The following is a 22,315-nucleotide window of genomic DNA, read 5'->3' as shown; positions in this document are numbered from 1 at the left end:
ATGACGAGCACTAGCTAAGATCATTTTGAAGATTAATTAATTGACTCAGATAGAACACTACTATGTGTATACTACATTCGAATGTTATGCTTTATATTCTGTTTAACCAGGATGCAGCTAGTAATAGATAAATATTAATGAGGGCATTTCCATTATAATAATGGTTCTTGCCGTTCATGACGCCAGATAACGATGCTGCGTGGATAATTGGCTTTACGGGGCAAAGCGCGAGCTAATATTGGAACGCATTCTGTTCTACACAATTGAGAATGTACTAAAACTTAATCTCATTTGTTGAGATATTCTAAGTTTGACCTTAGAAAGATCTGATATCTGCCAGAATTGCACTTCTAAAAAAAGGCAGATCTCTTAATTTCTAGCGCAGGTTTCATTAGCTCTCGATATGCCTCTAAAATTGTTAGCGTTCGTACGTGAGAGTAATACCTACCACGAAGTGTATCGTCCAAGTAGCTTCTAAAATCCCTAAATCAACCTCTCGAAATAAAAAAAAAGGAGTTTTGAATCAGTGAATTTACGGAAGTTGAAGCCCATTTTAATTTATCTGTGGTTGGGTTATCACTTCTTAGACAGTAGTGCTTCATAAATAGTTCTATTTAAACGGCGGCAGCTCATCATTGGCAAATTCTGTAGCTTTGCTTCTAACACAATTTGGATTTAATGGCATCACAAAATCTCCACTCGAGGTTATCTCATTCTGATATTTGTACCGACTACCGAGTTTTAATCCTGAACACTCGATCCTGGTGTCAGACTTACCCGTCCAACTGTTATTCCTGATATCCGATTGTGTTTTCCAATGCAGAAACAATATAATTATATAGCTATCGATACTTGTATTAGAGTAAAATCAAGTTTTACCTTTGGTATTGCCGTTAATCATTTCATTAAATGGCTGGTGCCCAGCAAAGAACGAATCGTATTTGAACCTAGACCACAATGTCTCCCTCAGATTAGCAGGCGAATATGTCACTCAGTTGTCACGGGCTTATATCAGAATAACATGGTGGCCAATGTCAACACCCCAGCGAGTGGGTAAGTTTCGTTTTGCAGTAGCTCCCAAAAAAATAGTAAACTTGCACTGAATTCTAGTTGTTCAAAAGATTAAATTGTGCATTATGACGATCTCCAGATGCCGTGATGTAGGTCTTCATTTACATCACGGTATCTAGTTTCGTTCTGTTCTTTACTCTACAACGATATTTTGTGCATACTAGCTCGTGAAGATGTCAAACACAAACGATATATCCACCGCCTGCCTCCCTACACTGAACCGGATCGTTGTCGTGGTTTTAAAGATTAATCTATTTAACTTGCCTAACGCGTCGAAGGTGTCGCAATTAAGTTATAACAGTGTACAGAGTTAAGTGGTGTACAACGAATTAAGTTCTAACAGGATGCAGTTTGCCTATGAAACGCATTAAGGTGTACACTCTCCTCTATGGTCGATAGAACAATATTGTTGTTCTGAAGGAACTTGCATTAGGTACGCTATGCTCAAGAAGGCCAGGCAAAGACTTTCGACATATAAGCGCGTCTATGGTCACACATACGCTCGCACTCGTCGATTGTCTACCCATAAATAGGCAGACAGGCACGCACAAGTACACGAAACACTGGTCTTGTGTGCACTTAAGTACACCGACTCTGCCTACCATTAAGCGCCAAGCATATTCCAATTACTGCCTACGAACTCTATAGCGGAGTTTATGATGCACTCTACACCGTTCTTGATGGAAGACATTCCAGGCCAAGTCAGCGAACCGTAGCCACCATAATCGTTGCCTGCGTAAAAAGCTTTAATAGATGGGAGCTTTAAAAGGACATCATGAGTTTGTTGAAATAGGAGACTTTTACTCGCTCTCACCGTCGCTCTTACTTCGCTTTCATAATGCTGCTGCGGTTGTTCAGTTTAACTGAACTGCGGTACAGGCGGCCATACGTAGACGTAGAGGGACGGGTGAAGCTCAATACTTCACTCACGGCAGCAACAGCAGGAGCAGCGGCGGCGGCGGATAGAGAGACATCGCCTGTGACTTTTCTTCAGTGCCGGCCGGCGCGTCCAGGTCGGCATCATTGCTTGCATCAGCGTAGCATTATTTGAGATCGATCCCTCTCCGCCATTCCAACGCAGCCGTCAACTCTCTTTGCCATTGAGCGAATGAATAAAAATGGGTAAAATGGTTATGAACCTGTAACAGTACTGCAAGCCAAGCTAGCCAGCAGTGGTGTACATACGATAGTAATAATGCAGTTGCCTACCTTAGTGGTTGACTCTGTTATCGCCAGCGGTACCCCTGTTACCCCCCAGCTACAAGTACCGGAATCTTTCATACAGTTTTGCTCCATACCACGGTACCTCTACACATCTGATGGCGTTTGCGGCAACTGGCTTCACGTAACAACGGTATTAGAACAACACAAAAATAGGTTGAACGCTAGCAGTAGCACAAGCATGGTCATATCGCAGCCAAATACGATAACGATCATAAGCTCAACATGTATTGTGTGGCTGTATCTGTCCCGTTCTGTCCAGGGGAAAAGGTGGGCTGGACGGCTGAGGAGGAGAAGGAATAGTTAGCGAGAGCTGCTGTACTGCCATATCATGCGACTTGTCATGTGATGATATAATCATGATGACAGGGCAGCGTTTCATTTAGATAACGATTCTACGCGAAGTGGCATACGACCGGGACCACATTCTTAGGACCTCGAGGTATTCCGAAGCTCAGGATTCATCGGACCAACAACTGCTGTATCACTTATGCATTCAAACCTGTTTTGCCCGCCACGACGGGGCGGGAGGTAGTGGGGTGAGGTTCCCTATGGGTATTGGCGGCCGGGATGCCACCACTCTAATAAGAGGCAGCACTTGGCCGGCAATCGATCGTGCCGCTCCTTAAGGCCTATTTACGCTAGTGCTGCTGTACATTACGACGATTTTGCGGTCACTGACGGAATGAATGATCGGACTGGGAGCATTTCCCTTACTGAAGGGTACGGGTAAATACGGTAGGCATGCGTACCTTAGAAGAGTTTAGTGACGACAACGCTTTTCGTTTACACGACCATCCATTTTTAAAGGATGAACGTATTCAGTCACAGAACAATCTGCCACCAAACTATAAGTAAGCTATTTGTGGTCTAGAAAGCTTCACATTGCAATCATTACAAATATGAATGGTTATACGTAAAACTAAATCTGGCTTAGAAAATTCAGGACCATTGCATTTAGAACTTTGAACGACAACGTTGACTTGACCGCAATGCATGTAAAACATCATATTTTACACCACCCGTATTGTTAGCTAAAGTAAATAAAAAAAAAAAAAAGACGTTCCTTCATGCTCGAAAATAGCGTACGTACCATACTTTAGTTTTAGCCAGTCTGCTCCGGTACGCTTACTTTGGATAGGACTTCAATAGAGCAGTATTAATATAAAAAAAATTACATAATACGATACATAGAATGTCATTGTGGTGTTTTTGAGCTCGCCATATGAATAAAGTAATAATTTTTGTACGTACGTACTGAGATGTCCAGAGGTACGTTATGAAGTATTTTTTACCCGAGAGACGCTAGGCGTATATTCCCTCATAGGGAAAGCACGCCTAGATAATTTTCCAAACCAAACATTGTACCTCATCTCTCTAAAAATATGTTTCGTTTATCGCAATACAAGTTAACACTTTTTTTGACCGATGAATTGTGCAGTCGCTGTTCCGTAGGGCTAGACCCTGTGACCTAGCGTGCAAAGGTATAGGAATACATGTGTGTTTATTCCTAAGCTATCATGAAGGGGCATAATAGTTTGTGCACTCAAAGAGTGACCGTAGTAGAAGTAATAATAGATCTTTGAGTATAGTCTTACCAACGGATATCCTCGTGCCACGGATACACAGATCTCACCAACTACGATGCGAGTAAACACATTGCACCGCATCGATGCGTCCCTCTGACTGTTGTTAAAGCTAGACCTAGACATACAAAGTGACCCACAAGGCAAACTACAGGGTACCAATAACGATTGACTACATACTACTGGCCACTGATAGCGGTGATCGGGGAATGGTGGACAGTGGCCAACTGCAAGCCGGATCGTTGCCGTCAACATCCGACTCAGAAGCGGCAGCAACATCGGCTGCCACACGAACTTTTACATATCAACAACAGCAACAACCGATGGAGCCTCGACCATCAGTAAGTACCGAAGATCCCCCGAGGCACTGGTTATCATTGGCAAGACTGGTAGCGACTTATGATGCACCTTGGCCGAAATGAGGCCCAAGTGAAAGAGCGCAGGTGCCGCAAAAACGTCTCCGGTGCACATCTTTTGTAGTGGAACAAGTCGATTGACAAAAGAGACCTGGCGTGAGAATCTTAGTTTTTTTCCTCTCTGCTTTTCGCCATCCAAAAATGCACAAATAATCTCAGGGTTATCGAATTTGCTAAAGTAAAAGTGCCATTATGTCTGTTACGAAATCTGCTAAAGGTGAGGCTCTCCTTTCTCGCGTTGGGAATCTCTGTTTTTTTTTTAAGCTTTTTAGAACTATATACATGCCTAGAGTTTTATCCGTTCAAAAAAAAAAAAACGTTCTGAACCCACCTTGAGCATAAAATGTCGTTCGACATAAAACCAAGCCAACCCAAGTTTTGTGACACACAAACGCATCAACTTTTGTCATCATGTGATACTTTTCTATTTCACCAGGTTTTCTTGGAGACTTCTTTACGAACGTCTTACTTGTTGCCAAGTGACATCACATTCGCTGTTTGTGATAGACTTATCCAATTCTCACCTAAGTCGGCCTACTATGACTAGTACTGTGTACTGCATCCTTTCCTTATCGAATCGTCCTTCAATGCCACGCCAAATATTTCGTTCGAGAAATTTGCCCAGTGGTACACGTCACAACGTGCAAAAGCTAGATAGGTAGGTGCTTATGATAAACAACAGGACCTGCATGGAACAAGATCTGATAGCGGGAGAGAAATAGGCAAAAACACACCGATGTTACCCCCCCCCCCTTCTCCCACCTATATTATAACCCACCCCTGTAACAGGCAACTTTCCCAACCGCCGCAAAAGTAATACATATATTCAATGTGGATGATTTTAAAATTGTTTTCTCAAATAGACATCGCCATCGAATGTCTCTTTGAAAAGCTGCTTGGTTCGCCTCCGCCACGCCTTCAAGCGAACACGACGAAGTTCATGGTAGTTGAAGGCATCTGTACGCGCCTTCTATAGCTGCATCGAAGTCGAAAACGGCGCGAGAACGACGACTACGAGCATATGCATTTTAGGGACAAGGTAGCATAACATAGGGGGTGCCACATCCATATCTTTTGATACACGAACGGCGGAGTCGGCAATCCGGCAGAATCTGTTTGGCTGCATGGCACCTCAAGATAGGCCAACGATGGAAAAGCAACACCCTTTGCTTCATGCTGTTTCCGTGTCGCACCCTATTTCCTTCGTCTCGTTCCTTTTGAGTCTCGGAAATCGGCCTTTCTCGAGCTGGCAAAACTGCCAGTGGCAAGCTTCGTCTACCCACTGGCAAGCCCTAGACCGTAGCCTTTGCTTTCTGTTGCCTGAACGATGGTCGCGTTCCCAACAGAGTTCGAACAACAACGTCATAGGCCGACCTGCTTCAGAAGATTTGGATCCGAGCGCCAGCAGGTACACTCGTCACGATCCGCCGCTTGAGACTAGGAATCACGAACAGCTGCCTCGTTACACCCCTTTGGACTCTGCTGTTGCTGGTGTGAGTGTCTTAAAAACCTATTGGCGATACTTTATTTCGATCTATTAGAAATACTGTATTGTCGTTGTCTTGGATAGATATTGTTTGCTCTTCGGTCCTACGGATTTACTCAAGTCGATCCGGCATATCCGGAGAAACATTAGTGACAAAACTCATTGTTGAGCGCATTTATAAAAATAGGCTCACACAAAAACATAATACTGCTACCACACATGTGATACGGTGCTCGGCAAAAATAGATAAATTTAATTTCAAATCTACAAACATTGATATTTCGTAATGGATGATGTGTCAGTAAATAGTATTTGCAACAGATTTTTGCACCGTACATTGACTGCATGTAAGGCACACATGGGTCTGGTTAGCCCACAAAGATCAACCTTGTTTCGGTAGATACCAAGGGATACAATATAGTTTGGGCACATTGGGGCAGGAGGCATAAGGGCATTCAGTTCTCCTGGGTGATACTATACGGCTGCTTATCTCTTCGTTGGCGGCTCTCAGCCCTTGAGTCCTCAGTGTACAGTAACAGCTTCCCTCAAGTAGGCTATGCTCGTCGTTTGTTGTTGTGTTGCTGCTGCTGCTGCTACTCATAGTCCCACTGGCCCATTGTAACGATGAACAATCGCTATGGCCTGTCCCCTTGGCGATCCCGGCGAACTGTGAGAAGCCGAAGGGCTAGAAATTGTTAGCTTCGTTTTCTCGCTGTCGCATTCGGAGGAAGTGGCGATATTTGCCACTGAGTTTGTTCGTTTGTCTGTCTGTCTGTTTGTTTGTTTGTTTATTGTCGCCTCGCTCTTTCTACCCCCGTTACCCCATTCACTCCCCTTTCCATCGAAAGAGACGGTCGAAGTCCGAGTGCGAAAGCGAGAAGCACAGCACAGCACAGGGTGGTCAGGGCCAAGGGGTACCTCCATAGAATCAGAGACATGCGGGCAATTTTCCAAGCATCTGCCAACCCCCTCTTTGTCGGGATGGAAGAGAGAAAGAGAATATGAGAGAAGGGGGTAGTGGCATCCTATTCTACTTTGTTCGTCACAACGAGTTGAGGACCGAACGGGAAGATTTCGGCTTCGGGTTCTAGCAGAGTAGCTAGCGTGGGGTGATCATGCGGGGTGAGAAAGCAGGCTAGCCAGGCTAAAAGAGGAGTGAGTGTACATATAGCATCATCCAACCCATTCGTTTAGTCTCTATTCCGCTGATCGGAGCACCGCCAGAGGCTACGCCGCAAGTCCAACGCGCCGCCGCGCCCGCTCCTCCTACCCGTACTCAGCAGTCGCACACTCATGCTCCAGTCACATTTGCGCTTTCACTTGCATTCGTGGCCGCTTTCTCGCCGGCCTGTTCTCCCATAACTGACTTCTATCTGCATTCTGCCCAGAGTTGGTCTCTGGTCTGGTCGGCCACCGCTGCTGCTTCTGTTGCCGCAGTGAGATCCTTATGCATTTCCGTTGCTCTTTCCGGTGGTCGGGAGCCAGAGTGGTGTCGCAGGAGCAAGCGCCGCTACCCCAACTGGCCAGCCGGCTAGCTGGCTGACTGGCTCAGTCGTTTGTAGTTTGCTGGTACACCCGTACGGCGGTAGACCCGACGAGTGGGTGGCCGGTAGCGGGATACGGGTTGGCACGCGGAAAGACAGCCTGGGGCGCACATACGGGGCTGTATGCGCCCCACTATCCGAACAGCAGCAGCAGCAGCAACAGTAGCGATGATGGCCTGTGAGTCGAGTCCTCGAATCGGCCGTCCGGTCGAATTGTAGTAGTAATACTGCATATACATGCGATATGATCTGTACATAGCGAAATCTTTGGTGATGGGAAGCTGCATTGGAGCTATGGGTTAGCCACGAAAACATTGCATTAGTATCGGGGCCACCGCTTTGAATGCGGCCTGTAGGCGAAAAGCGCGCACAGGCTCACCGGCAGCCGGACGGCAGCAGATAACTGTCTTTTTGCTTTAACCTGATAAGGATGTATCCTCTCCGGCTTACAGCCCGGACGGACGAGAACGATAATGCATCTTACGAGCTTTTCCAGTCGGTCGACTAACGAGCGACCCGTAAACGAATGAAAGCTTTGCGAGGACGACAAAACAGTTACAGTTAAGACCTGTATGGTACTGCCATGACCGCCCATACATCGATATAGGCCTATCGTTGAACTTCTACTAGTCCCTGAGCCGTTGTCAAGAACACCGACTGTGGGAAGTGCAAATACCGTAACATTACTTTAAAACCAAATACACACCTACGGCTAAGTAAGCGTGGAGCGAATGAAGAGTTCATGATAAAAAAAACAGACGTTCTGATGGTCTTTATTTAATCGTCAGGCAAACTCAGAATAGGTCTCGGAAGTTGAACACGCTAGCATACGAATGTTAAAAACAGTGTTTGTCTTCTTGTTTAGTACGTATGTGAACCTAGTCTTCAGCTGATTGATATTAAAAATACTTATATATATAAATAATTACGATGCACCAGTATAGATATAGCAGACCGAAGACTGCTAATTTTACGTAAAGAGGCGCACCTCATTATTACATAAACAACGTGTTATCGAGAGCCAGACAGGAGTGATGTCCTATAGGTAATTCTACGAGACGTAAGTCTTGTTATGCGCATCTTAATAAGAAGCAATGTACTTAGCTCAGCGAAATTTAGTGAACAAAAAAACATCAATTGCGCGTTTGTTAAGTGTACTTCTTCGTTGACTGCAACTTTTCAGTCTGTCGTTTACCGCCAGAAACGGTCATATCATATATATATATATATATATATATACTGGTAGATTCCAACGGTGATCGAACAATGGGCCTCAGATGTTGACCAGTGTTCATTTAAAGTATGTAGATCAGTCTGAAATCAATTGAACAGGTAAACAATCCGAGAAGAGATTCTGCCTAGTTCTTTATATGCTAAAAAGTTTTTTTTTTTTTTTTCGTTAATCTAACAAGTACATTTCGTACTGAAAACAATAAAAATGAATACAGTGTAATGAAATAAACCCCCAAACAGTTTCTAGTTCTCTTGCTGACGTCTTCTAAAGGAAAACGCTGCGAGACAGGCCAAATCGATTGGTCAATATAGCCCGGAATACAAAATAGATGTGACACATTTTGAGCTTATGCCATTGACGTAAAACGATAGACGTACGTCTATAAAGCGTGGTTTCGCCTATAGTTTAATGGTGTTAATGATGACGTCTTCTTAAAGCTGCCGTCTTAAGGCTGCCGTTAGCGTTTGTTGCTTAAACAGAACTTGTTGGCTACTTGAGGCTTCTTTTAACACATCAGGCCTCAGGGGGTGAAAGTTGACTGAGGCCGCAGTTAGAGAAAGACAAAAGGCAGTGTTTTTAGCGACTTCATTAAATCGCAAAATAATGAAGAAGCTAATTAAGATTTACCCACAATAGGAAGCTTTAACAGGTTAATGATTGTGGTATAAATAATGTGAAAGTGTTTTCGAGTATTCACTCGCCTGGTTTAGATTTGAAGCTTTAGACTTGACCCAAAGATCGAAATGCTTCTAACAATTCGACAACGAATCAAATGTTTCAAGGGGTCATCTTTATTGTACTGAAAGAAGATTCTCAAAAGTCAATCCAAGCGTACAAAACCCTATTGTCGCATTATCGAGTCACCAGATAAAACACCGCCTGGAAAGGCCCAAATGTACTGCCATCGTGTTGGAAAACCACTTGGCTATTGTTGAGTCGTCAGTGCACATGTTTCATATTATTAGGTGATCCACAATTGAGCCATTGAAAACTCTCACGAAAATGGAGTCTGTAGTTACATCTGCCTGGTTCTTTCCATACAGTATTAACATACGGTCTAGTAAATCGTTCAATTTCTTTTAACGAGTGTAAATCGATATCTGCCATCCCTGCGGTCTATAATTGAACAAAGACTTTAGAATCTGTCCAAATAACGCTGGGTCATCTGGAACCCTTGAAAGTTGTTGATTGGGTGTTGGAACATCAGTATTTACACGTCTCGTCATCGTTATAGTAAGGCTGAGCTTGACCGTTGCTGCCGACTGAGTGCGCGGGGAGACTTCAGTCGCCGCGTTCGAGATGAGACTTGAGATTTGGGGGAGGAGCTCTCGTTGGGACAAAGGGCAAAGGTCGAAGCGGCAGCCAATCAGAATGCGCTCCTGGAGCTCTCGACCAATGGCTGACAGCCGTTGAAGGAGCGCTGCTGGGAGGGAGGTCACAGAGGTTAACAGAGGCACACCCGGCCAGGGAAGGGCAGGACGACGCTATTGAAGCAGCACAGTTAGTCAGTCAGTCGCTTGAGAGTCGCCGCCAGCGCAGGCGCCAACGCTGCCGCCGTCGCTACCACGAGTAGGAATACAGCGCTCCCCGCGCTTCCGAGTTCAATACAGAACAGCATCAGCGGCCCAGGAGTACAGCGAAATGGGGGCCAGGAGGCGGCCTCGCGCTACTACTCACCGTCTCTAACGGCGTCATCGCTTGTAGGGGGTGAGAGAGCGGGAGCACGCGCCCACTCACTCATGTGAACAGCACGTGCTCTCAAAACGATTCGAAACAACCACAATCACTGCTTGTTGGCTATCTAGTCGATATGGAAATCCATTAGTAAAACCAAAAGCCATCCACGATGGTGACGCGCCAAGCTACCTAACCTAAGGCACGTAGCGGATGAACGACTTCGGTTTTAGCTATCAACGTCCAGTTACACTGAACTACTACGTTGAGGAGTATGCGCTTTTCCTTGAAAAGTACTCACTATACGCTTTGTTCTTATCCACAATTATATGTTGGCTTGATCCTTCAGTCAAATTTCAGATGATTAAAAAAGTCCATTCGAGAAAACTAAGAATGCATCTGTTGTTTGAAATGCTGCGAAAAAAGGTAAAAACTTGATCTAAACCTAAAACCAAGGATAGCGTATCAGGCGCGAAATTGTAAAAGATAGGTGTTTTCTAATTAAACTCTTTATTTCTATTGCGTTACTCTAATAGCGGCATTAATTGCTACTGACACCAATTGCCAGCATTAGCGTTAGCGCACATGTGTTATTGCATTGACGGACCGGCCTACAGCGTAAGTCTTGAGTAGGCGGATGAAACGTACTACGTTCTAGCGACTGAAATGATCTAATCAACAAAATACCGTTCGGTTAAACATGGACGTGTTCTATGCGAGCTACTAGTACCTGTTGCTATGAGCGTGCCTGAAGCTAATGTTTATCAAAATCCAAGGCTATCTGAACAATTGAAAATTTATATACCAGCAAAGATACATGCCTTCTATTGAACAACGCGATCTGTGTGAAATGTAAACGGTTACATAGAAAGGTCCCCGTAAAAGCTTAATCGGCAACGTATTTATTTACTACTCTTAGGGACACGTTATGGTCTAGGTTCGAACCCGAAGATCGACAGACTTCGTTTCGTGCTGAAAGCCTAGCGGCGATCATGGACGTAAAATTCGAAACATAGAAATTAGCTGGACAAGAGCACTCTCTAGCCTAAGTGCAAATGCTAGGTTGATGATTGGAAGAAATAAAATCAATGGATGCTTAGGTGAAGGAGCGGACTTTACTGGTCCGTGGAAGAACGTTAGGAATGTGATTATTCTTTGTTGTTTTTTTTTCGTACAAGCTTCAGAGACGATATTGCCTAGACAACAGAAAACCCTTTGGTGTTTTAAGGCATCTGGAAATCGACTACTACGCAAAAGCATCGATACGAAACACAACTAAAAAAAAATATGCCTAAAGCCCTATGGGCCCGGAAATACCTGCAGATTTAATACGTGTATATGTACAACAGTGGCACTGGTACAGCCAAATAAATGAAAACAACGCTTGAAAGGGGGTCAGCTAAATGGCAACACTATCTCTGAGAACATTTTGTCAATCTAAATATGCGCGTCGGTGTGAATATGTATATAAAGAGAAAACGCATCGCGGTACTGATTCCGAGTCTGAGACAATGTTTCACGAGCGTATTGGTCATACAACGCAAAGCCGTATGTTAAGCCTAATAAAGGATCTAACGACAAGATGCGGAAGACAGAAGATTATTCTAAATAGTGAAAATTCAAATAACACAACAGAAAATAATACAAAGGGGAATTCTGTTTTGAATTACATAGGTAGAAACGAGTGCTTAAATATGGCAGAGAAAGTGCCAGTGGATGACAAAAAGGCGGTAAGACGCAAAAAAATAATCGCGACATTATTGTACCTTGGTTCAGTGTCCACGCTAGAGTACGGTGTCGGCAATGGCTGCTGTGGTAGCCACGTTGATTTCGTCGCGGCGTGCAGGCATGGGTCGTTAACGTGAATCTGGAGATCGATGCGAAACTTTGTTGGGATAGAGCTTTGATTGATGGATGAACGGAGACAAACTAATACCAACCATGCTGAAGAAACATACGCACGAGCGCGCTTACGAAGCCGACCGTGCACCTCATGATTTTCCGTAGAAGTGTCCAAAAAACTGCAAAGCCGGAGAACTCTTTACCAAAGACGAGGATCGGCCGGAGAAAATTCTCGTTATAGAAGATTACCGAGAAAGAAAACAAGGCAAATAGGACTAATGGACACCAAGAAAGTGACTATATGATGAAATGACACAGCAGGCCACGACGGAGCGCTTGAGCCTGCTCTAACTATTCAGAGCGGTTCTGCATTTCGCGATCAACAGGCATAGCAAAGTGAAACAACAATTACAACATTCAAAACCTAATACAATCGTCACTTGGTGGGGCGACTAAAACCAGACTTAGGCCGATGTAACCGAGAATCATCTATTCATAGGGGGCTTAAAAGCAAGAAATCGCAAAAGCAGCGAGATCACATCTTACCCCCTATGGGGCAGGAAAGGGCTTTGCGCTTCTGAGGTTTCTACGCAAGCGAAACTATTGCGAGCCAGAGACAGAGACCGCAAAAGATAGCAGGGTGCCCCCCACGTATAGTGAACTACGCCCGGACCAAGCGGCAGGTGAATTACTTAATGTTAGAGAGAAAAGGGATATTTTATCCTTGAAAGGGCCCTGAGGTACATTATGTTTTGTGCACAGAGCCAGCTTTTAACGCAATGCTCAGGATTAGCTAAGAACGTAAAGCTCAGGATTATTTAAATTAAAAGGACACAGCTTACCAGCACGGCTTATACAGGAAGAAACTAGAATACAAACCGCCACAAAAAGGATGGAAAGATGGAACAGGCGATGTCAAGTACGTTCTCCAAAAAGACAGTCCTAGGGCAACTATACATATATAAACATAATGCCTCATCTGGAATGGATCAAATTCCGTGTGATTGGGCAAAGAAGGGTTATTTTTACCGGAGGAAGTTCGTCCAAGACGATAACTCTCTTTTCTCCGCGGTACTACAATAGTAACGTGTTAATGTATGGACGGGAAGATCACCAATGTTGTCTCCGTTCGAATTTTGGCGTGAATTTATTTTGTTCCTTTAGTAAAAAAACTCTCAATGTTTGTGTTGAACTCCTTCTTTGGCAGCCTATTAAAGCAATATCAAACAACGATTCCGGGCTTGTTGTGCCAAGGAAATGGATGAGCAGTTATGGAAAAAACCCGCAGGATTTACTTACCTATGACAAGGTTAATTGTCCCACACAGATTGGTGATGAAACTAATCTACAATAAAAATGAGGGATAAACGAGAAAAACTAGAAGAAATACAAGGTTAACAAACACAAGTTAAAAAACTATTATATATTTATACTGATGTCTATGATAGAAATCTTGATCTTGTACCCCAGAGACCAAAGCAAATGATTAATATGCGACCTTTTTCATGCTACGAAAGAAACAATAGCAGCAGCAAGCTTTAGCAGCTATTAAACGGATATGGCATGACCTCCGTATGGATTATAAAGGTTAGAGGGTTATGACAGGATACACAGTGTGACCGTTCGCTACGCGGAACGGACTCGAAGGATCCAAGACGAATGAAAGATTAAAGCAGAGCTACCGACGTGGCCTGGTCTTGATCCTGCTGTATATAGTGGAATCAGAAGCACATCAGCGAAGTTACAGGAAAAGGATCGGCGTTCAATAGAAGAACCTTCATGAAAAGGAGAGTTCTAGATACCACAGCCATTGCTCACAAGGGGCACAGACTTCAGTGTTTTTGGTTTTGAAAAGACTAAGATATCTAGAGTCTACTGGAAGGCTGTGACGAAGCATACGGAAACGCGGTGACAATACCATCGAGAAACACTGCCGGAGGCTGGTGCCCTGGTGTAACAACTGACCTTCGTCCACATTACACATAAAAATCATGTGTTCCCGTTATGATGAGCTCATCATTTTGCTCCAGGATGGCCAACAGTTTCCAGTGTTTATGCGTGGTTTCATAATGGTTTATATTTTTTTACTTCATTTCAATTTTTTAATTAACACTTTTTTTTACATTTTACGTCAAAATAAAAATATCCCTGGAATAATGGACGAATCAGCGGTTTTGTCTCTGACTGATCTTTGCATTTGCAGTAAATAATTTTCTCGAGAACGGATGGTGGTTGATGTCTTTAGAGGATAAGGCGAGAAAATTTTTTGGCTTTTAGCAAGTTTTTTTTTATAAGTCTCCAAAAAGTTACCCTAAATTTCGAACAACGATACTCGTCTTATTACATAAGAATTTTTGCATATTTCTTATCAATTGTTTATTTCTTTGAATTTTTTTTACTAATATGAATCCTTTACATTGGCGTATGAGAATTTTTTTCGAACTCTTCTTTAGTTTCTGCATAGAAACTACGGAAAGGATAAATTGTTGATTTCAAGCAACAAAAAAATAATTTTAACTCGGTAAAGATTTCCCCATTTGATAATCCACTACTTGCTTATACTGATTACGCCAACGCCACGTTTGTGGCCCAATTCTTAAGGAAATTGCCTTTTCTCTAGTGCCAATGACAGCTGAAGGAAGAACGCAGGCCCGCTACGACATATGATCCAACTAAATGTATATCAATTTTAACAGAGTCTACTGTATATTACATATACGCTCATCAACAAATCATGGCACAGTAGCTTACTTTAAAACTGATTATTAAACATATACTTATCATACGTTTGAGACAAGTTTAGGTGTCCCCAAGTATCAGTACCCTCCAAAGGTTAAGATATACTTATGGAATATAACTGGTAGCTAGCTACAGTTCGCGCAGTAGGTTACTGGGTCGAGGATCTATCTGTCGACATTAAGGACAGGCTGTGCTGTAGAACCCTGACATTGACACAATTCGTTTCAAGATGGGAGGTAGCCGTCTTACACTATGTCTAACGGCGACACCGGGCGTATAAATTCGAAAATTTACACCAGAGGCATTGAGACAAATTGTACGCAAACTTTTTGTACCTTGATGCAAAGAAGTCAGATGTACACTAATGCATATTGCTCTAGCAAAGCAATATAATTGAAACGGTCGGGTTCGTCGAACAGTAAATTGATAGACGTTCTTCAATATTGTGATCGTTTGAATTATGATAGCGAAGGGTATGCTCTTTTCTAAGGGCAATAAGGCAGGATATTTTTTGTGCCACTCCTAGCTGTGGCTTTTGCCCGCATCATTTTTACCGTCAAACGGACAGACTTTTCCCTAACGCCTTTTTTTCGCATTTTACTTTTCACCTTAGCTCAGCTCCGACCCCCTCCAGCGCGCGCCAACCGGCGGAATTGATGAAGTGCAAATTGGAGCTAAAAGGATGCGTGTCTGGTAGCCGCTCTTGCAAACGGGTTTCAGCTTCCCGTACATGTTTTGAACAGTAGCAGCCGGGTAGTTCTCTCCCGTCGTCATTTTCGTCAAGGGAACTAGGGGCCAGAGGTAGGCCGTGGCGGTTGGCGATGTTGCCTTCGTCAGCTCAGAAGAAAAGGTGTAAGGCGTCCACTACGGTAAGCCTGCTTGGCTAGGGAATGGCAGAACTTTGGGGCAAGCGGGTGGCCAAAGGGGTGATCTCGAATAGGGAACGATGTTGGGAATACGAATTCTGGGAGAGGGAGTGGGCAAACGGGAAGAGGGTTTCCATTAAGAAAGCATTAGTTGCTGGCGCGATAAGGAAGAGGCGAGAACGCTTTTCGCTGCACTGGTGCTAGCAATAGAAGTAGTGACGGCCGCGCTAGTCGGTCGACGCGGGACGACGTGGAGGCTAGGCCGGGTGTCGCTGTGAGTGGGAGAAAAGCAGCAGCGAGAGAAGGAGAAATAGCGAGAGAAAATAAAACCCGTGACAAGTAAGAGGCGGCGAGAATGAAGAAGAGAAAAAAGAAAGAAAGAAATGAAAGGAAGAGTTGATAAGTTCGCCCAGGGGCGAACCGACCGACAATCGGGAGGCTGTCCGACGAAAAAGAGGACGCAACGACGTAGACATTGCTAACACAGCTACTGCCAGTTGCCAGCACCACTGCCTTCACCAGTAGGGGCGCCTATATCGAGCGGCGCGACTACTACCGCCGCTGTTGTCGTCGTCGCGTTTGCAGCCGCCGAGTTTATGACTTTTAAATGGAACAAGAAAGCGACAGGGTCCCGCTTCTCCTCTTCCGAAATCGGGAGGGGGGCTTTAGCTACGGGTCCAAAGTGGCTAACAGTGACACATAGCGTCGAGCGGCAAACAGAAGAACCGCAGGTTGCCATCGTGTCGCTCCCGCCGCGACTTCAGCTGCAGCCATTGTCGGCGTCGTTTTTGTGGGTCGTGACAAACGAGAGAACGAATGAGACCCTATGACACTGCAGAGACCACTCGCTTCGGACGACATTGCGCTGCCGCCATCGGCCGTCGCGAATGGATCATCAGAGCTGATTCGCCCTTTTTAGTCACCGTACAACCGCCTATTCTTGGCAGCCTGACTTAGCTAACACAACCGCGTGGCGGCGATCCGGCCATCGAAAAGGAGGGGATCGTTAGATGTCTAATGAGCAGAAAAAAGCCGACGATGATGAGAACGACTCATTTTAATGACATAGCTTTAGGCCTACGGAACAACAGTGGCGACTGCGGAAGCAGTTGGTCGATGGTGGCTGATGCCAGAGTTGCCATTACCGTCCTGACCGATACGAGATTTTGCCAAGCATTATTATGATGCGAGAATGAGAAACATGCGTTGAGCTGAATTAAGCCTGGATTCATTTATTGACTCGTTATAATCGCTTGGCATAGAGCCTCTGTAGAAACAGGTAAGGTTCTATTTTTGGGCGTTAAATGATGAGTCAGTGCATATAAAAAGCACCTATACGCAACAATTTAAAATCTAAATTCAGGTCCAGCTCATCAGCAAAACTAGTGTGACGTCTTGCAGCTAACTGTTTATGTTCAATGTATGAGAGCTACGTATCGCTTCTGCATCGCAAAAAAGTAACCTCTAGAAATTGTAACTGCCAAGCTTATGATCATCCGATAATTCATCTAGTCGATCTGTGACACTAGTCAAAAGCCACACTGTCATAAGCTATTTCTTTCGGCTGAAACAGCGGGATAGCCACTATGAATATTTATGATTGACATGAGTTTGACGTAGAGTGGCAACAAGGCTAGTGCCTCAAAGCAGATATTTGCCCTGAAATAATGGCTCTGTTATCGTTCTTCCTCGACCGAGACATCTTCGTAAACAAGCGGACGCTCAAATACACGACATCTAACTACAAAATTTGACAGGCAGCTTAACCAATATCTAGCTAAACAGCCAGAATTACGTGAAGAGATATCTATTTGCCGATCGTAGTATAGAAAAATGCTAGTACAGGAAAACTGTAAGCTGGGATATCTGAATTATATATGATCGTCTATGTATGTGGTACTGAATCTTTGTCGTTTTATGCTTGGTCATGTCAAATAACCCATAATACCACTCAAACCAAAGATCCAAATGCCGGAAATGTCTGACGCAAGGTAGATCTAACACGATTCGAATCTGTGGTCTAGTTCGTTTAGTGCTGTGAGCCGACCGCCTCATGGTATGGTTAATGGCGATACCGGACACAAAACTCGAAACATATAGAGAGAAATAAAACAGGACCTAATCTTCTAAGGTTCTTTTACATGCACAGCGATCATTCTACTGCTGAGAAAAATCTACGATTAGCTCCACAAGATTTGTCTTCCCACTTTTTCCTATGAACTTTTCATAGAATCTATAGATGTGAAAGCATCCAAAACGAACGCTCCACTAAACTCTATCCCCTGCTAGAATACGTTTTTATCTGACACATAATCATAATGACAAAGTCAAAGACTAAAAAATCTTCACCATTGATTGAATCACCTTTATCCAGCAGCCGTTAGGGCCCTAAAGATATAATATTTACGATTGTAATCACTTAGTACAGCAGGAAATGAAACAATATTACGGAGTCGGAAGCCATATGCCGGAGATTGTGAAGCCTTCTGGGTCGGCGGTCGGCCACGAAAATCTGTTCAAGCATTGATTGTAGGTGTATGTTTCAACATAAATGTATCAAAAATAGTGTTGCAAGATAGCAGAAAAGCATCAAATAAAAAATGCACAGCATATCCAGAATTTGGAATAGACGTTTAGAAATCAAGTGCTTCATAATGTTTTCACAGTGATTAAACGCCGCCTGGTGTTCAATCATTGTACTAGGCTTTATAGTGAATATACGAGACATGACAATCACCGCAGGCTTGACAAATGTAAACACTGACCAATAGCAGCACTACGTGACGGTTAAACAAAGAGTTTAACCGAATAATGATGAATAAGTTTAAGCAACGGTTACTCTTAAAGGTCCAAACAGGTCCATAACTTTCACATCCGATAATTAACTATAATACAACCTGCTGATTATTTCAGAATGGAATGGCCACAGTCATATTCAGTTATTTTCCGACTTCCGACAATTATTTCGGCTGGCTTGTAGAAGTCACAAGCGATGTGTTCTATTAAGGTTATAAGATTTCAGGACTGGATATTTAGCTTGTCCTATCTCTAATTGGTCTAATCAACTTAATCGCTTGAACTGGATTTAAAAAGTTCCATCAATATCCTACTACAAAATTATGGAGATAACGGAGATTGAACTTCGAGCCTTTCGCATACGGAGCGAACGCAGAACCACAGAGCTACATCCCTACGTAAATTTAAATGACATCATACAGTTAATACGTTGTATAAAACCACCACTTGCCGCTCTCAACACAGTAAAGATAACTTCCTTTTACCTCGTTTTTAATGTCCCTTTTCTTCGGTTCTTGGCAATCGTTTCAAAGACCTAACAAGTTAGCGTCCTCAATATAAGCGACTTTCGTAACTTAAACATTCAGCATAAGCAGATAATCGTTTCACCTCTGTCAACTCAGTAACTCACCTAAAAGTCGCTAACGTTAAATTTTTTGTTCTCATATAAACTTTTACTTATTCTACCTATGTCTGTACGTGTTGATTTAAACCAGATTTAAAAATATCTATTATGTTGTATGAAATGCGTTGAGTTTAATGAGATAGCTGACGTGTAATAGTTGAAGAGATAAATCTAAGTAGATGCTAGACTACATACTATATTTGTTCAAGTCAAAGAAAACCACTACAGCAGGCAGCAGGCAAACTGGCAATAGTTATAGTAACACATTTGAGTCATGTCGAAACCACGAACATCACGTCCTTTAATTCCGGTAAACCTAAACCTTAGAGGTCCTGTACAGCACTGTGAGACTGCATTATATCAAGGACCTATGGCTAGAAAGGCAACGATGGACGTGGCAATTCGTGCCAATAACATTAGATGAATCCTAGCAGCAAGTTGAGATATAACTTGTGAACTTATTGCAATCATTTATTGGCAAGACATAAAAACTAGTTAAATAGATGCGTATTGGACTTTTCTTTTATTCAATACTTTTTGAATTTCTAGGTTCCTAAACAATGTCACGAGATTTTGCAATTTGCTGACACAAGCACACAATTTTATAGAAATTTCGAAAAAAAATTAATTTTTTGCAAGTTTATTATGACCGAAAATGAATGCTGACTAGTGGCTAACTAAGCTAATAAAATCTCGAAATAATTGTGATGCATGTTCATCTAGATCTTGGTCTACGATTAACTGTTAGACTTTATGTGTTCAGAAACGCGTTCAATCTGTTTTATTATTGGTTGTAAGGTGTTAGGGAAAAGATATTAGATTCCGTCAATACTGAAGCTCATTTGAATAATAGGATACGCTACTTCAAACACGATCTCTATTGAGTAAGCTCTTTCACTAGAATGTTATTTATCCAACATTTTGCTCAGAAGTTGGCCTTTTGTGATGGCGCATTTACTTTATATAACACAACTAAAGTCTTTTTTATGCCAAACACACGTAATAGACTCTGCAATTAGCCAAATCAACTAACCTGCATGTACATGGGCCTACGACTCCTACAACAAAAAGCACGATATGTTCGATGAAGATTTTTTGAAAGCTCTTTCCCCCAAAGAAAGTTTTTGTTTACGGTTAACCAACTGAGAATTACCTCATGCTCAAATCCCGTCATCTTTTTTTTTCGAAATTGTGCGTTGTGTGACGAACCTTTAAGGGCAGCTTATGCCAACTTCGCTATTGAGTGTGCGCCTGCTTTTATTGACGTCATAAGGTTCTTTTTTCTTAATACAAAAAGTACTTGTCCGCAGTATAATTTGTGTTGTAAGTCCTATACGGTAAACCGACACCGTTTACAGCAGATATCCTCGGGTTACTGTGATATTTTTTGTCTTTGCTGAGTTGTGGTCAAACGCTCTTACGTTCAAAATCAACGATAAGTATACCATAACATCTGTAATTCTAGCAGAGATATGAAGTTGACCAACGTCCATATAATAACGGTTGTCTGTTATACATGTAATGTATTTATTATCACAATTTTGCAGGATATTTGCAGCGTATTGAGCTCCTCGTTTCGAGTAGGTCTATTGGAAAGTTGCTTTTCGTTAAGCAGTTAGCGATGAAAGTAAAAAAAAAAAATAGCTAAGAATCTTTCAACAAAATGTTGCACAAAACCTGTAAGCCCATATAACACACAGTAGCGCTTCGTTGTCTTTAGCAGCTCTTAGTCTAAATTTCTTAAATTAGTCATACGATAAGCTTTATTATAGAGGCAGATAGTGCTGAGCTGGCCACAATTGGTGAGAACACCACACCGGTAGCGAAAGTAAAAGCAGCAAAGTTTTGTTCTTAAAAAAAAATCACATGTTCATGTTTTTAATACACTGTTCTTTTGTGCATGAGAGAGACCTCAACTCGACATGAACAACTTATTAAAACGTCTAGATAGAACACGTATATAATATTTACCACAGACTAAATATCCGAGTATTTAGCCGCAATTTGCACCTACTAATTATTTATCTGATAAATGTTCTTACACTTTACTTTATCGTGACGCAGCAAAATATTATCTATGGGTAAACTGTCCCCCAAGACATTTGACTGCGTCTAGGAATCATAGATTTTTTCACTATATTCTTATTAGCTGTCCCTAAAACACTCATTTGCAATGTTCATCATCTCTGGACAACCAGTATACGACAAAGTTGGTTGACAACGTATGATTTTTTTCAGTACATCACCGAGATGATGGAATGCCTCTCCTCGAGTAACTACGGCAACCAACTCCGACTCAATAGGAACTCCATCAAGGCTCAACATGAGAGCGCGTACGAGTATTCGTTCGACTCTTACCGGGTCCGTATTAATATCAAGGACTTCGCGGTAGACTCTAAGCACTTGCTTGACAACTGTCGATGATTCGTAACTCTCTGGTCGATCTTGAATCATCTCAAGAATAGCATCCAAAAGCAAACAAAAGTCACTGTGCCGCCAATTAGTCTCATCACTGATCACTGCACGCAATGTTGGGAACAGCGCTATAGCTTCAAGACTTTTTGAAAGGAAACGTGAAAGTGCTAAAAGTAATGATACATTTCCTGATGCCTGTGATAACAGTTGCCTCCAGTCGATGCAAGCCGTAACGCTAGTTTGGGCCACACGCTGGATGTGGGCTAAAAATAGCAGAAGGGCTGTGCTGACATCCGAGTCCTGTGACGCCACTACTTTCTCAAATACGGCCGGAAGAACCTGTCGTAAATGGTCAACATAGCCTTCTGTCACTTCGGTATCGCGGATCCGTTGTTTGCACCACCTCGAGAAGTGCTTGCAGGCAAAAATACCCAGAGGATCAGCTTGGGCAAAATCGTCCAACACTTCGGTGTTGGGTAGCTTCTCAAGAGCAAGTGTGGGAAACTCCCTTCGAGGCTTTTTAGCCAGCTGACCGATGGCTAATGACGGCACCTTGGGTACGGGAATGAGATCGATGGAATTTGTCGATCCCTCTATAGCCGTTGTAGTTTTTCGAGGACTGTCAGAACGGCGGCACTCCAGTTCTTTTATCTGAAGTAAAAGGACGAACAAGAAAACATATGGTTGAATAATTGAAGGGATAGTTCCGTAAAAATTTAATAGTAATAACCTGGGCAGTTCTACGATAGCCAAGCGAGATATTTATAACCTTCTGACGTAATAGATATATAAGTATTGGT

General features: G+C 43.0%; 1 protein-coding gene across 5 annotated transcripts in view; it reads right to left on the bottom strand.

Annotated features, from left to right (window-relative positions):
* Positions 1-19,600: 19,600 nt before the first annotated feature.
* Positions 19,601-22,315, bottom strand: part of LOC111251850 (uncharacterized) — a 6,884-nt gene continuing 4,169 nt past the window's right edge. For all 5 annotated transcript variants that reach the window (XM_022808900.2, XM_022808899.2, XM_086990849.1 and 2 more), the window contains one exon: positions 19,601-22,166. In XM_022808900.2, coding sequence (XP_022664635.1) covers positions 21,246-22,166 — 921 coding nt within the window. In that variant the 3' untranslated portion in view covers positions 19,601-21,245. The remainder of the gene's footprint in view (positions 22,167-22,315) is intronic.

The sequence above is a fragment of the Varroa destructor genome, unplaced genomic scaffold (assembly GCF_002443255.2).
Source record: "Varroa destructor unplaced genomic scaffold, Vdes_3.0 BEIS01000005.1, whole genome shotgun sequence".
Lineage (NCBI taxonomy): Eukaryota > Metazoa > Arthropoda > Arachnida > Mesostigmata > Varroidae > Varroa > Varroa destructor.
Note: the sequence above shows the minus strand (reverse complement) of the source record. Positions and strands in the feature narration are given on the sequence as shown.